Source organism: Desmodus rotundus, chromosome 4 (assembly GCF_022682495.2).
Source record: "Desmodus rotundus isolate HL8 chromosome 4, HLdesRot8A.1, whole genome shotgun sequence".
Taxonomy (NCBI): domain Eukaryota; kingdom Metazoa; phylum Chordata; class Mammalia; order Chiroptera; family Phyllostomidae; genus Desmodus; species Desmodus rotundus.
Genome location: NC_071390.1, coordinates 123,526,803 through 123,541,760, shown reverse-complemented (window position 1 = coordinate 123,541,760; position 14,958 = coordinate 123,526,803). Strand labels below are relative to the sequence as shown.

The 14,958-nt window shown below is 35.0% G+C and overlaps 1 protein-coding gene across 6 annotated transcripts in view; it reads left to right on the top strand.

Annotated features, from left to right (window-relative positions):
• EPHA5 (EPH receptor A5) overlaps nucleotides 1-14,958 on the top strand; it is a 322,354-nt gene that overhangs the window by 16,241 nt on the left and 291,155 nt on the right. For all 6 annotated transcript variants that reach the window (XM_045185762.3, XM_024577634.4, XM_024577652.4 and 3 more), the window contains exon 2: nucleotides 11,909-11,973. In XM_045185762.3, coding sequence (XP_045041697.2) covers nucleotides 11,909-11,973 — 65 coding nt within the window. The remainder of the gene's footprint in view (nucleotides 1-11,908; nucleotides 11,974-14,958) is intronic.

The following is a 14,958-nucleotide window of genomic DNA, read 5'->3' as shown; positions in this document are numbered from 1 at the left end:
CCCTGAAAAAATATATGGCGTGTATATATAATATATGTACCTATACATATACATATAGGTACACATGTGCCTATACACATGTACCTATGCACATATATGTATATATAGACACATATATACATACACGTGTGTGTGTGCATGGCCTAGAACAGTTATTGGTACCTAAGTAGATGCTTAATACATATGTTGAATAACAACCCTATTCATTGCAGGTGTCATATTGTGGAGAGCTAGAATAGAAGTTAAGGCAGTGACTTAGACTTTTTCCTTAGTTATTTATATATTATCTATGTTATTTAGGATTAGGTCCCAGGTAATAGGAAAAGTGTCCAATAGTAATTTAAAATTTAGAGAATGTAGATGCTGTCTGGTGAATTGGGGTCAGTGGCTTAATGGTGTCAGCACAGAAATCACTGTGATTTTTTTGGTCCTACCATCAAGTTTGTTGCCTCATGGTGGCAAGAAAGCCAGTCTATCTCCAACCATCACATCCAGTTCAGAATAATAATAAGGGAAAGACAAGAACCACAAGGCATGTCAGCTTCACTATTCCTTCAGCTAGGACACGAAACTTCCCCAGAAACTGGGGAGTCAATTTCTGTTCATATCTCGTCGGATGAACCTGTGTAACAAGGCTACCAGGTTCACCGGAGGCTAAGATAATTGAAATGTGATTATCATTATTTTTTGAGGCCAGTAATGATGTGTTGTCTGTCGCTGGGCACATTGTCCGTCTAAACACAAGGAAAAGCCTGATAGCAAGGAAGGAGAAAGGATGTGAGCAGTTAATAGGCATAAAACAGTATCTGTCCAATGCCACGGAAAATTGAAAGTACTTTTATTTTACTTTGTTTCCTTTTCGTACTTTGTAAAAATAGAATTAGCCTACTACTGAGGTGATATTTTGACTAAAATAGGTTTTAGGTACCAGGTCATCAACCTTATGCCATGTTGAGATATATACTTCATTATATTTTAGTAGACTGACTCAAGAAGTACTTTCCTGCTCTCACGAATGACTCTAGCTGCTTTAAGATGGATGATTAGAGCTGAGTAGTAAAATATTTATGCTCAGTCACCTAAAGCTTGAGACACAGTATTTGTTTGTGCTTGTATCTGTGTTGCTGTGCATTTTGACTCGTTTTTGATGACAAATCCTTATCCAAAGATTTCTTGTAGTGTATATTTTTTTCTATTTTAGATAACAAAGAATCATTATGTTGGGTTTATATCAGAATGAAGTTTACATCAGAACTAAACTGCAACCCTGACACGAGAATGATGATTCCGGTTGCCAGTCAAAACTTGGTTCATTTCTCATTTTACAAAACGAGCAATGGGGCCACCCAGTTGTTCACTCAGTTTTGGAAATGCTTTCACCTTAAAACACGGACTACAAACTTGGGAGTTTCTGTGTGAGTGCACGTTTAGATCTAATCATCATTCATCCAACCCCGAAGGCTGGAAAGCTAATAATTATATAGATCAGTTTGCAGTTTGGGGTAATGAGAACTGGGGTAAAGATTCTTTCAAAACACAGAATCAGCTTTGCTTACACTTGCCATTCTATTTTTATGTGCTTCTTAACATCTAAAGGCAAAGTACATTTGGGCAAATGTGTACTTAGTTTGCCCCAGTTAATATCCTTAGAGCATAATACATAAGAAAATTAAAAGTTAAAAAAAGAGGATTCATCTTTGTTGCTTACCTTTTGGATTTCCAGAAACGTGTAACTTATTAGAATCTTATTGGAAATTTGACACTAAACTGTGATTGCCCCAGGAAAATCAAAGTCTGCTTTGTTTAGATTAATATAACTGAACGTAATATTATAATGTTAATGTAGATACTGGCTTCTGTAATATATATACTATTCCCCATTCATTGACTTAATGAAACATTGATATATAGGTGTTGTGAGTTTCAAAGGAGTGAACCTTTGGGTTCAGCAAGTGCCACATTGGGGCAGGTGTGAACAGAAAGCAAGACAAAGAGCTCTGGAGTTGGACAGTCTCACATTTAGATTCCAGTTATGCACTTATTGGCTCTGGGACCTTGGACCACTGCCCTATTTAGCTTTTCTCAACTTTAATTTCCTCCTCTGTAAAATGGAGAATACAGTATACCAAAAAGAGATCATTCTTAGGGTTAAGTTATATAATGTGTATTATGTACAGAATATCGGTCTCAAATACTGATGTTAGAAATATTAGAATTGAGCTCTTCAAAGTAAAATCACTTCCCCAAGTTCACATAGTACCAAAACAGAACCATAGGAATAATGAGAATTCTCTGTGCAGTGAACCATTCTCAGAGTGAATTGTGAATAAGCACATTTATTCCAAGTGTGAGGATTTACCCTGTTTTTTAAGGAATAGCTTCATATATTACCTATTTACATTATGATGTGGAACTGAGGAGTGTATTCTGTTATGTGATGATTTTCAAGTCTGCTATTTGGTCTACTTTTGATTTTTTGTTTCGAATGAAATCACTATGTAAGATTTGACAAGTTTGGTTACCACACCTAACAAAGTAGCCACTGAAAACCATATGGTTTTGCTCTTTTTATGCCATGTGTGCTGTGAGTGTAGCAGATTGCTCATTAGTCATACTTTAGCTGTCAGTGAATTTCAGTGTTACCTTTGCCTAAATACTTTGTATGGCCTAACCGGTGAATACTAATTGGGGATAACTTCTTTCCATCTCCCCAAATACACAATTTTACAGTATATTAAAAAGTCAGTCTTTGGTGTATATTCTGATCGATTTTTGCTTCCCTCGCAGCCATGTGCTTCATAGTATGAATATTCTACTGTTTAATTTCCAAAAGCAGTGGCTCAAACTTCATTTATGATGGTGAAAAATATTTTGAAACAAAATGAAAAAGAAACAGAGGAACAAGAGATACAAATATGAAAGTATTTTTAAACAAACAAAGGTAACAGTAGCTCTTCACAGTCAACAGTTAAACATAATATATTCAGATTCAGTTGGGAATGTTGTTGGAATGTTGTAAATATGATTTTGAGAATATCAAGACAGGATGGAAAGAAAACAGACTGAAATAAGAGAGACTGGAGATTGCCTTCACATTCTGTCCCTTAGCAGTTGTACCAGCGAGGATGTATTCCTCTGCACATAATAACAGCGAATCACCTCCCCGCTGCATTAGGCAATGAAATTGGCTTTTTCCCTGACGTAACAGAAAATCCTGAGAGGCAAGTTTCAAACTTAGATGGATTAGCAACTCTATGATATCATTTGGGTCCAGATACTTCCCATCCCTTCACTATGCTAACCTTGATCTGTAGGCTTGGCTTTGCTGCTGACTCTCTGTATTGGCTCTAGATGACTGCACCAGCTCCAAGAAATACACCCCGTGCCCAGCACTTCCCAGGCAAGCAGCCGTTTTTTTTTCTAAATGTTTTCCCCTCAAAAATCCCCTTCTCATGAAGATCACCTTCACAGTTCATTGGACAGAACTGAACCTATAGTAAGACCACATAATTGGAAGTGAAATATGTTCAGTACTGCTGAACTGTGGAAAGAAAAGGAGGGAAATGTCTGAATAACACTGGAGAAGAAAACATAGACCAATGCTGGAGGGATTTTTGTGAAAAACAGGACACAATAACAAAGTTTGAAGTGAGGGAGAGATGTGACCACATTGTTGTAGCTTAGAAATATCTTTTTAGATGTAATGTTTTCAATAAATTGCCAGGGATTTTGTTTTTTTACTGATAAACCAGTTAGGCGATTTTTCAAGGGAAGATGACTGCCAGGATTTGGCTGACCCGCTTATGCTGCGGAATGAAACAGAGCAGATAGTTCAGAGAGTTAAATATAGAATATAGTTACAATTGGTGGGATCTGGTCACTGATTCAATATGGGAATAAAGGTGAAGGAAGACAAAGGTACTCACAGAGTTTTAGGTAGAAAAACTAGTTCTATGGCATTGAAGTCACTGAAATAGAAAACAGGATTTTTTTTTCTTGTACAGAGAAGATATTTTGTTCATTTTGGAGCAGCCTGAATCTATACATTGATAGAAATTATAAGAGAAAGAAATGGGCAAGATATATGTATTTACAGGGTAATTACCCCTTGTCTTCTGAGGACTTGGAAGTTCATGAGCTCTTCTACAGGAAGTTTTTTACATAGGGATAGATGCTAATATTGCCTTTAAAACCAACCAGTCGACTAACCAACAAATACAAGTACACTAGCTATTCTTCATCCAAAATAGTCTGATTCAATATGAATGGTCTGGAACCAGGACATTTGTTTTTTCAAAATGCTTCTTTTTTATTTCCCATGTTAAGTTCTAGTCCAGCTGTTGGTGTAGAGTGAGAAGTGAGGACAGTTGACAAAAACAAAGCGTTGATCGAGCTGAGATTTGAAGAGTTGGGACGGGAAGAATAGCTTATAATGGAAACAAGTAGCCAGAGGGTTGAAAACCACAGAAATTATGTTGTCACTGAACACAGACGGTGAGGGAAAGTGTTTGTCCGTGGGCTTATGACCAAATCCTGCCAAAAGGTAAGGCAAACTAGGATTCGGAGCTGCACGGTTAGCATGCATTTTCAGAATCAAACTCCTAGGTTGTGTGATTTTTCTCAAGTAGTATTCACCATCCCAGATTCATGTACGAATAGAGCAGATTGGTTTTTGATTAGGGTTTAATTCATTTGTATGTCTAGGGAGAGAGGTGGCTGTAATCACAGGATCTTGTGTCCAAGCTCTAAGTGAGGGACTTGGTCTGGGGAAGCAGGGTCACATACTGGGGCAGAGCCCTCAGGTATTGCTTCGTGCTTTCTTCCTTCTTTATTTTTCTGCTGGGGCTCTGAATGGAATTGCCAATTGTCAGTGTTCTGCAGAGCCCACAGGTTTGTTGAGATGATTAAATAAAAGAACATCTATAAATTGCTCATCGGAGCATCTGACACATAGGACACAGTCCATACTCTTTTTTCTTGATGTCATGCACATGGGTTGCTAGGAATTGCACAGAAGTGGATGCTCTTCCATTCATTGTCTGTGGAAATATTGTTAGTTGTAGGTTCTTGCCTTCAAGTAAAGGAATACCAGAAGTCTACATAGCACCACTAAACCTATAACATAAGTTTTACCAAATTTACAAATTTAGTTTCCCAATGGGAAACACATGCACTCTTTCCCTGCACTCATTTTGTCAACTGTTCTTTGTTCCCTGCAGCAGTTGTCGAATTATAAAATTTAACCCACAAGTAAGAAATCACATCTGTGCTGAATTGGACCATGAAGAGAGGCTGGACAGCTGGATATCTGGGGTTTATTTCCACAGATTAGTAAAATGTGTGTTGTAATTGAATCCAGTAGCTTTTTTGATATTGTTAAATAGAAATTAGTTATTGTTAAATAGAAATTAGTAATTTCTATTTAACAAGCACCTATCAAAATTTTACTATATTCAATGGGACTTCAATTCAATGCCTTTAGAGAAAGAAAATGCCATTCTTCTAATCCAAATTATTCCCTCTTCATATTGTGACCGAATTTTAACTACCATTATAATTGTGTTTATTTGTTACTGTGAAAATTATGTAAAAAACAGAAACAATATAAGTAAGAATATGCCTTCTGGCTCTCTGATTTATCTTCATGTCATCAGGAATCACACCTTCTCTCCAGTGGTCACCCACTGACTTCTGACAGATAGAATGTCCTGGAGCAGTCTTCAAAGTCTCAAAACACATTCATCCTAATGTGTCAATGTCCTGGAGAATTCAGTATTTTTTCCTGGTCTTTGTTACTAATATTAGTAAGATGTTAAGGAGGGAGCAATGGAGTCAAGTGATACACAGAAAGTTACTAATATTTGAAATTATAATCACTGAAGACCATATTTGAATTACTAACTCAAATTAGTCTTTAATTTTTAGGATGTGTGGAAGTGAAGACTTAGGAGTCTCCATGTACGTGTTTGATTTTACTCATTCCATCTTTTTCTTGCCCTGTTGAATCCCAACAACAACAACAACAAAAATACATTAACAGTTCTCTGGCTTTTCTAAAAGTAAATTGTTTAAATTCTTTCCTCTATTTGTTCAAGAAAGCATTACATTACTAGTGTGTAGTAATAAAAATGAAGCATACTTAAGAGTAGTTTGAATTAGTTCCATTATAATGTGTTATTTGGTTGGAAAGACAATTAACTGATTTTTACTTATTAAAAAGTTCCTGTATTCATGAGTCATTCTTTCCTACATACATTTAAGAAGTTCACGATAGACTCTATACTCAATGAACTCCATAGAGTTATTTCCCTGGAGAATTTGTCTTCTTAATTACTGATTAAAATACCTACCAATATACCCATCTTCATTACAATGGCATAGGGAAAGTGACCTTGAAGACAGTCTCTCAGTTCAATGGTGTGGCTTTATTTTAAAATATAAATAATGAAATAAAATAATTGTATATAAAATTTCTTTTATTTAATTAATATCTTCCGAAGTAATGGTGGTATCAAACATTTCCTTTAATTGTATGCATTAGTGGCTTCTCCTGGACAAGTTTTAATTAAGTTGTACAATGAAGATCAATATTCATCGAATATTCATTGCAATTTACAACAAGCATATATACTGTTCAGAACAATTTAATTACTGTAATTGTTGCACAGAAGACACTTGGTGACTGTTACTGTGATAGAAGTTCAAATCTATTATTGCCTTTTAAAACAAATTTGGTATTGGCCATCTGCATATCCTCTTTGGAAAAATATCTCTTCGGGTCCTTTGCCCATTTTAAAAATATTTTATTTACTTATTTTTAGAAAGAAAGGAAGGGAGGGAAAGAGAGAGGAAGAGAAACATGGATGTGTGAGAGATACATCCATCAGTTGCCTTTCACATGCCCTCATGGGACCTGGCCTGTAACCCAGGCATGTGCCCTGACTGGGAATCGAACCAGGGGCCTTTGGATCCACAGGCCAGCACTCGATTCACTGTGCCACAGTAGCCAGGTCAAAATTGGATTTTTTATTTTTTTATTGTTGACTTTTTGAAGTTCTTTTTAAAGTTTGAATATTAGCCTCTTATCAGATGTATCATTGGTAAATATATTCTGCCATTCAGTGAGTTGTCTTTCATTATGTTGATGGTTTCCTTGGCTGGGAAAAACATTTACTTTGATGCAGCCAATAAACATGAAAAGATGCTCAGTGTCACTAATCATCAGAGAAATGCAAATTAAAATCACAATGAGATATCACCTCACACCTTTCAGAATGACTGTCATCAATAAATCAACAAACAAGAACTGTTGGTGAGAATGCGGAGAAAAGGGAAAGCCTCATGCACTGTTGGTGGGAGTGCAGACCGGTACAGCCACTGTGGGAAGAAGTATGGAGTTTTCTCAAAAAATTAAAAATGAAACTTCCTTATCACCCAGCAATTCCACTTCTGAGAATGTACTCAGAGACCGAAAGCACTAATTTGAAAGAATATATGCACCTCTGTGTTCATCACAGTCCTATTTGCAAGAATCAAGTTTAGGAAACAGACCTAGGACCCATCAGTAGATGAGTGGATGAAAATAGTTATGGTACATATACACAATGGAATACTACTCAGCTGTAAAAAAGAAGGAAATTGTGCCTTTTGTGACAGCATGGATGGACCTGGAGAGTATCAAGCTAAGTGAAATATGCCACTCAGAGAAAGACAAGTACCATATGATTTCACTTGGATGTAGAATCTAATGAATCAAATAAACTAACAGACAAGACAGAAACAGACTCGGAGAGAACAGACTAAGAGCCGTCAGTCCGGAGGAGGTTTGGGGGTTGAATGAAAAAGCAAAGGGGTTGAGCAAAGAATTAAAGTCCTCAGACACAGACAACAGTATGATGATTACTAGAGGGAAAGCTAGGAGTGGGAAGGTAGAAGAGGGTAAGTGGGAGATTGGTGGTGATGGAAGGAGACTTGACTTGGGGTGGTGAACACACAATACAATATACAGATGATGAATTATAGAATTGTACACCTGAAACCTCTATAATTTTAACCAATAAATTCAATAAGATTATAAAAGTAAACAAGTGAATTTGGTAATAATACTGGGAAATCAACTTCTGAAAATTCACATTCATATGGACCCTAAACTTCTGGTTTATTAAGTAGTTTAAGTAGTGGGGGGAATGGAGGGAACAATATCAGAGACCTAGTGCTTTTTCATGTATGCCGTCATGCACGTTGAGAAATTATTAGAACATAAGTGAGAACAGCTACACTGATTGTATGAGAAAATTTTTCAGGAGTTGGGTTATAAGAATACTCTATTTTTTCCTAAATGAGACTTCAACATTTACTACTTTTATTTCCTTAAATTGGAGTAATATGTTGATTCATATGGAATTCCTTCAAATGTGCTAAGTTCTATTAATGAAGATCACAATACCGATGGACCTTACAAAAATCTGTGAAGGTAGAGAGTTTCTAGTAGTGCCATGGGTGCTTGTGCCAGGGCGTCTCAGCCTTGGCACTAGGGGACGTTGAGCCGGGTCACTTTTCCTGGGAGTGGGCAGAGTTTTGTTGTGCATTGAGGGGCAGTTAGCTGCATGCCTGGTTTCTTCCCATGAGATGCCATCCTTCAGGTTTTTAAAAAAAATATTATTAAAGTATAGTTGACACACAATATTATATTAGTTTTAGGTGTATGATGTGATGTTTTTCAACATTTACCATATACCTGAAAAAGTGATCACCACCCACCCTCTTGTTTTGAAAAGCAAAGATGTTTCCAGACATTACCAAATGTCCATTTTGAGCACCACTGGTATGCACTCATGCACACACCCTCCAGATCTGCCCACTGACCAAGTGATTCGATTATAAGAAAAACAGCTATGCAGCTGCTCTGAGCACAGGCTAGGTTCATAGGCATGAGTCAAACATAGAGTTCTTTTCAGGAAACAATACAGTTCTCTATATTCAGTGTTTCAGAGATTCGGATTGGGTGCTAATTGAATATTCAGCAATGATACCTTACCTAAATATAGGAAAGGGAGGATCAGAGATGGCTTCTTGGAGAAAGTAGTTCCTGAAATGTTTTGTAGGACAAATGAAGAGTTACCAGTTCTGAAAAGGTGAAGGGCATTTGAGAGAGCTAAAAGAACATGTGCAAAACTTGGAGGTGTAAAAAAGCTTGCTCTCTTCCTATATATATCAATATAGAGATTGATATGAAGATCTATATAAAAATCATATGGTAATATATTGATATGTAATAGATATATATGTAATTTTAGTTATTTTCCCTGTGATCAAATCCCGATTTGCTCTACATTATATGAACAAAATTATAATACAGTAATCTGTAAGTCATTGCCTACAACATCTAATTTTCCTTTTTTCTCAATTTTCAGTTTAGTGATGGTGTAAATATCTTCTTTCAGTTGTGAATTTTATGAAATCTTCTATTTAGAATAGGAAAGCAGTTTTAGACAGGCGTGGGAAGTGACACACATGTATTTCCTATAAACCTCCTGATGTACTTATCTGAAAAAAATCTTTTGACAAAATCATGGCATCAAAGATAATACATGTTCCCATCATGGCTATTTTCAGGCATTTAATAATGTATTCCAAGTACTGAAAATTTTCATTAAATTGTATTAATAACCAAGCTAGTGTTTTGAGTTCATTCATTTACTTTCACACACACATATATTTTAGTCCCAAAAAAGGGTCAAAATAGTAATTTAGTTAATTTAAGTTAATTTAAGTGAGAGTAATGAAACTTGAGAAAGATATCTAGAATTCTGTTGGTAAAAGTGAGTATTTCAAGATCCACATATTATATTTAAAGGTCATGACAGATTGTTTGGCGATTCCTAGACTTCCTACGCTCGTCAGTTCGCCACCGCAGGACTAAGTTCAGTGCGTCTGCCGTTATAGTACAAGGTCTTTAGCTTGCTGCTCTGCTCTGTTTTACCTAATCTGCACAGATGTGCCGCTGCTCCATACCAAAGGTGAGATAAGTGACTCATGAAGATGAATAAACCTAACGATTTAGGTTCTGCACTCCCCTGGCATTTAGTCATGTCTAGACACATACCTAAGTGTCCCAGAAAAGCCAAAATGAGGACAAGGACATTTAAGTTTAATGCAGCCTTATTCCCCTGGAAACCAGAAAAGCCAACAGTAGAGTAAAAGGAAAAGACAGTGGGTCTAAGTGAAATATTAGATTTAGTGGAGTGACTGACAGACTTGCAAGGTCAGTGGGTAGGGAAACATATATATATTTTTCCATTTTAAACAATGGTTTTTTCAGTAGGTCAATTTCCTTTAAAAAAGATTTCACAAATTATTTATTGTGTTATTCTCCAAAGCCAAAGCGATGTGTGTAGGACAAAGATGAAGATGGCACAGCCATTCTATAAGTATGCACTTTTATCGTCAAAGAGCCCAGGATTTGAGGGAAATAGACCAGTGTACCGAGCACACACATGTATTATGTATATATGCGTGTGTATGTATGGAGTATATTTCTGTTCTGTAACAATTTAAAATTTTTGATCTATCTGTGTATTACTAGTAAAAACTATGAATGTATAGGTAGGTTTGATGTTATATGAAAGAAAATGATGGGAAATAAGGGTTAAATGCACATAATTTCTAGTGTGTAGAAAATTTTTGTTTGAATTATGGTCTTGATTTTCTAGGTTATGGTAATTCTGTTTTACATTCTCTTACAGAAATAGTATAACAAGTTTCTCAGCCTAACTGTTAACCCTTTAGTAGCCAGGCTTACACTTGCACATAGAATCATTTTTTTTTTTTTAATGCTGGCATTTCATGATACTGGCTCTTGAATTTAGTTTAGGAAAGTTCGTACCTCTGACTGGAGATAACCTAGTTTTCTCCCTTTGGGGTCCATATGCCGTGCTCACTTAGTGCTTCAGCTGCAGAGAGGGCCAAGTAGATCTATTTGGGTTATGCATAATAGGTTGGAAAGATAGTGGTCTGTGGGCCAGCTCTAAAGCTTTTTGACAACACAGTACTCTTTCAGGTAGTTTAACTTGCGGGGGGACAGTAGGTAAACTTCTTGAAATGTAAACATGGTGAATGTGTGGGGTGTAGGTGCATATGTGTGTACATACTGTGTGGCTTCCTTTTGCAATGACAGTATGCGGACTTCCACCCTGGGAGTCCCAGCTGTTTTAAGATATAGAGCCTATAATTGATGCCTGCCTTTCAAAAATGTAGCTGATAGTTCTATAAGAAGCACATGCAAGGTTATGTATAAGTAGAATATATTTTGGAAATGCAATGGATACATAACTGTAGCAACCACCTCGAGAACTGCTACAATATCCTTGACTTGGTTAAGGGTGTATAGATTTATTTCTTAATTAAACTTGCAATTTGGATTACAGATTTCAGTTAATATCACAAAAATGTTACAAGCTTGGGGATAGTTTATTGCTGTTTAATGTAAATTATTTGTTAATTGCTTCATAACAGTTTTCCGGAAGAAAATACAACACATTCAGCCACACTTTTGTGGCAGCAGCTAATCCCAAGGCCTAGCGCCTGAAAAAAAGCTGCATGGTCCTTACTGTTTTCTGTGGATTTTTCACATTTCCTTTTTCTTATTTTAATTCTTCTTCTTTATCGTTGTTTGATGAAAAAAGTACTTAGGGTAATGACTTGTTTATATAATTTTGCTCTAAATATTAATTCAAAATCACTTGTTCTCTTACATCAAAATATTTTCTTTGATTATAACTCTTGTATGCATCACAATGAATGCTTAATCTGGTTTCAGTTATGTAGCAATGTGCACTTTTACTAACTCTATGGAAATAGTTTTGCATTTTTGTGCATTTGACTCAGTTTTGTGTTCGTTCTCTTTCAGTGAATTTATTGGATTCACGTACTGTCATGGGGGACCTGGGATGGATTGCTTTTCCAAAAAATGGGGTAAGCCTTTTATAAAATTTTCCTTTCAACTTAAGTTACCTGAGTAGACATCAGGTTAAATGTCTATGTGATTGAAAATGCACTGAACATATTTGTTGTTAACAGAACAGGGGTGTGTGTGTGTGAGGGTGACGGTGGAGATTACAAATTAGCTCTGACTGGGAAAAGCATGAAAATGGGAAAGGGGTTTCAATGACTGAATACCAAATACATGATTTTCCTCTCTGAGTATTTCTCCATAAAGAATTGTGAAGTTACCTTTGATATTCAGGAGAGTTTCAGATTGAAGTAACCAACAAACTTATAGAATGGGTTTATCTTAAAAAAATAACAGTTAAAAAAATTACTGCCCATTTGCTCTTATCCTGGTTATGTTATTTAGGAAATCAAGGTCACATGTCAATGACCAGTGTCAATTCAAACACTGGGGCAAATTTATTTTGTATTTCTTTAATAAATTGGGGACTGAAAAATATTGTAAGAGATTCCTTTAAATTCCATTGATATTAAAAGTTTCTCAGATTATCAGGTCAGTCATAATTCAAACTTTTTTTTCAATTTTTGAATTTTTCTTTATTGAAAACTTTCAGAAAAAATGTTTATTGGAACATTTCTACAGTCAGCAACTTTTTATATTAGTAAATTATTTTACTGATGTATATTAAAAATAAAGTCTTTTGGGTAAAAATTAAGTAGATTTAGTTAAATCTACTTAACATCTTATAAAAGCATATTAATATATTTATAATACTAATATTATTAATAAATAGATTACATTTAAAAAGTATTTAATAAATACTGTTAAAAACACATCTATATTGTTAGATTGAAAATAAAAGCATGAATAGAATATTGTGACATACAATTATTATATTACACAGGAAGTATAAACTGTATTACATGACTATTAAAAATAATTTCAACACTGACAGATATTTTTTATTTAATTAATTTAACATTGCACTTCTTTAAAAAATATTTTATTTATTTATTTTAGAGAGCAAGGAAGGGAAAGAACAAGAGAGGAAGAGAAACATCAATGTGTGGTTGCATCTCACGCACCCCCTACTGGGAACCTGGCCCGCAACCCAGGCATGTGCCCTGACTGGGTATCGAACTGGTGACCCTTTGGTTCACAGCTCATGCTCAATCCACTGAGCTACACCAGCCAGAGCTAATATTTCACTATTTTATTTAAGCTAAAACTATCCAAATTTATAATTGAACTACTTTGTGACAAAAGCAAAAATATTTCAACCCTCTATTTTAAGAAAAAAAATAGTTTGACTATTTAACTTTAAAGGAAAAAGAACTCATGGACATTGTCAACAGAGTGGTAACTGTGGGAGGCAGGGGGTGGTTGGAGGGGGAAGATGGTATGAGGGGACAATGGGTAATGGTAAAAATACAATAAAAATGAAATGTTTAAAAAATAAAAAATATGCAATTCATTTAGAAAATAATATATACTGATAATATTTTGTATGATTTTGAAGGTTAATTTTAGTTTTTTAAGTAGCTGAATATGATTACAAATCTAGTATTAACAAACCAAATAGCCAAATTTAAAATTTTTTCCATTTGATGAATAAGCCAGGTGTGTTTATCAGTCCTTTACTAAGAAAGTTATTATTTCAGAAGTAAATAAGTAGTAGTAATTGTTGTAATTTATAATAATTTATATGTTAATATCCTAACCTCAGTGTGCTTTCTCTTTTTCAACTTACTTGGTATTTCTTTTTAGTTGTTAAAATTTATAATTGCATTTAGAGATACAATATAAATAAATTGAAGATATTAGAACATAAGAGAAGCCAAACAGAAAATTGTCTTACTCGATATAGCCGGGGCCAACATAACAGTATATGCTCTCCTGGTCTGTCATTCTTTTATCTTTCCTATGCTCCTCTTCCCTTCTTTCTCACCTCCACCCGCAAATTCTTTTCTTTCATCTATCGTCACCGCTGTATAGTTAGATAGCTGGCTAACATCCAGGTATGAGGACTTATAAATATATTTTGTACTCCTCATTTTCACCACAAACCGAAAATGATTTATCACATAAATATTTTAAGTTGCCCTTTCTGAGAATATGGCTGATATGCTGCATTGAAATTAAATTTTGAAAATCGTGAAAGAATATGTCATGTTCTCTTTAAGTCTAATTTTGTGTTCTCCAGTTTCCATTCTGAAGATATTCTGAAAAGTGTTGACAAAGTTTAACTATGGGGGTAAATCTGATGTTGCCCTGGCTCTGGCAACTAGAAATGTTGGGGAAAATTATTCAGTTTTGTACATAATTTCTGTATAAAGCACAATTGACCTCTTTGAACATACATAATCTCTTTGTATCAACAATGGGCTCTTTCCAATCATTCTAACAATTTTATGCTTTCTTTTTTTTTGTATTATAATTGTTAGCAAAATGTTCAGCTTTTAGTGTCTGGTTTCAGTTAGTATTTTGTTCAGATTTTTAAATGTTTTTTTTAATTCTTGTAGTATTTTGGGGTGATGTTTCATTTGATATAGCTATGCCCAATGTTACCTTAAAAAAAAAGAAATTGATTTAGAGGAACTTAGCACACGTGCACTTGTTTAAGTATGTGGAATGTGTGCGGAATCCAGGTGTTATATTTGGTTATGTCGCTCAAATGCAAAGTGAAGGAATTTTTTAAATCATATTTTAAAGAAAATGAGCATACAAAGTATAAGTAAATTTAAAAGAAATATATGTACATTTAATATGATGTTATCAGGCTGTGCCATTATGACTGGATACACAACCCAATTCTGGGTAAAATATAGAGAGAGGTCAGCAGAGTGATGTGAATGCAGCAAAAATGGTGAAGTAAGGGCTTCTAAACTTTTTTTCCTCCAGAAAAGATATTAAAACACTAGAAGACATGTAAGAATCAACTTTTCAGAACTGTAGAAATTAAGCAAAATCTTGGAACCATCCAGATTCCAAGATTTTTTTTAATGATG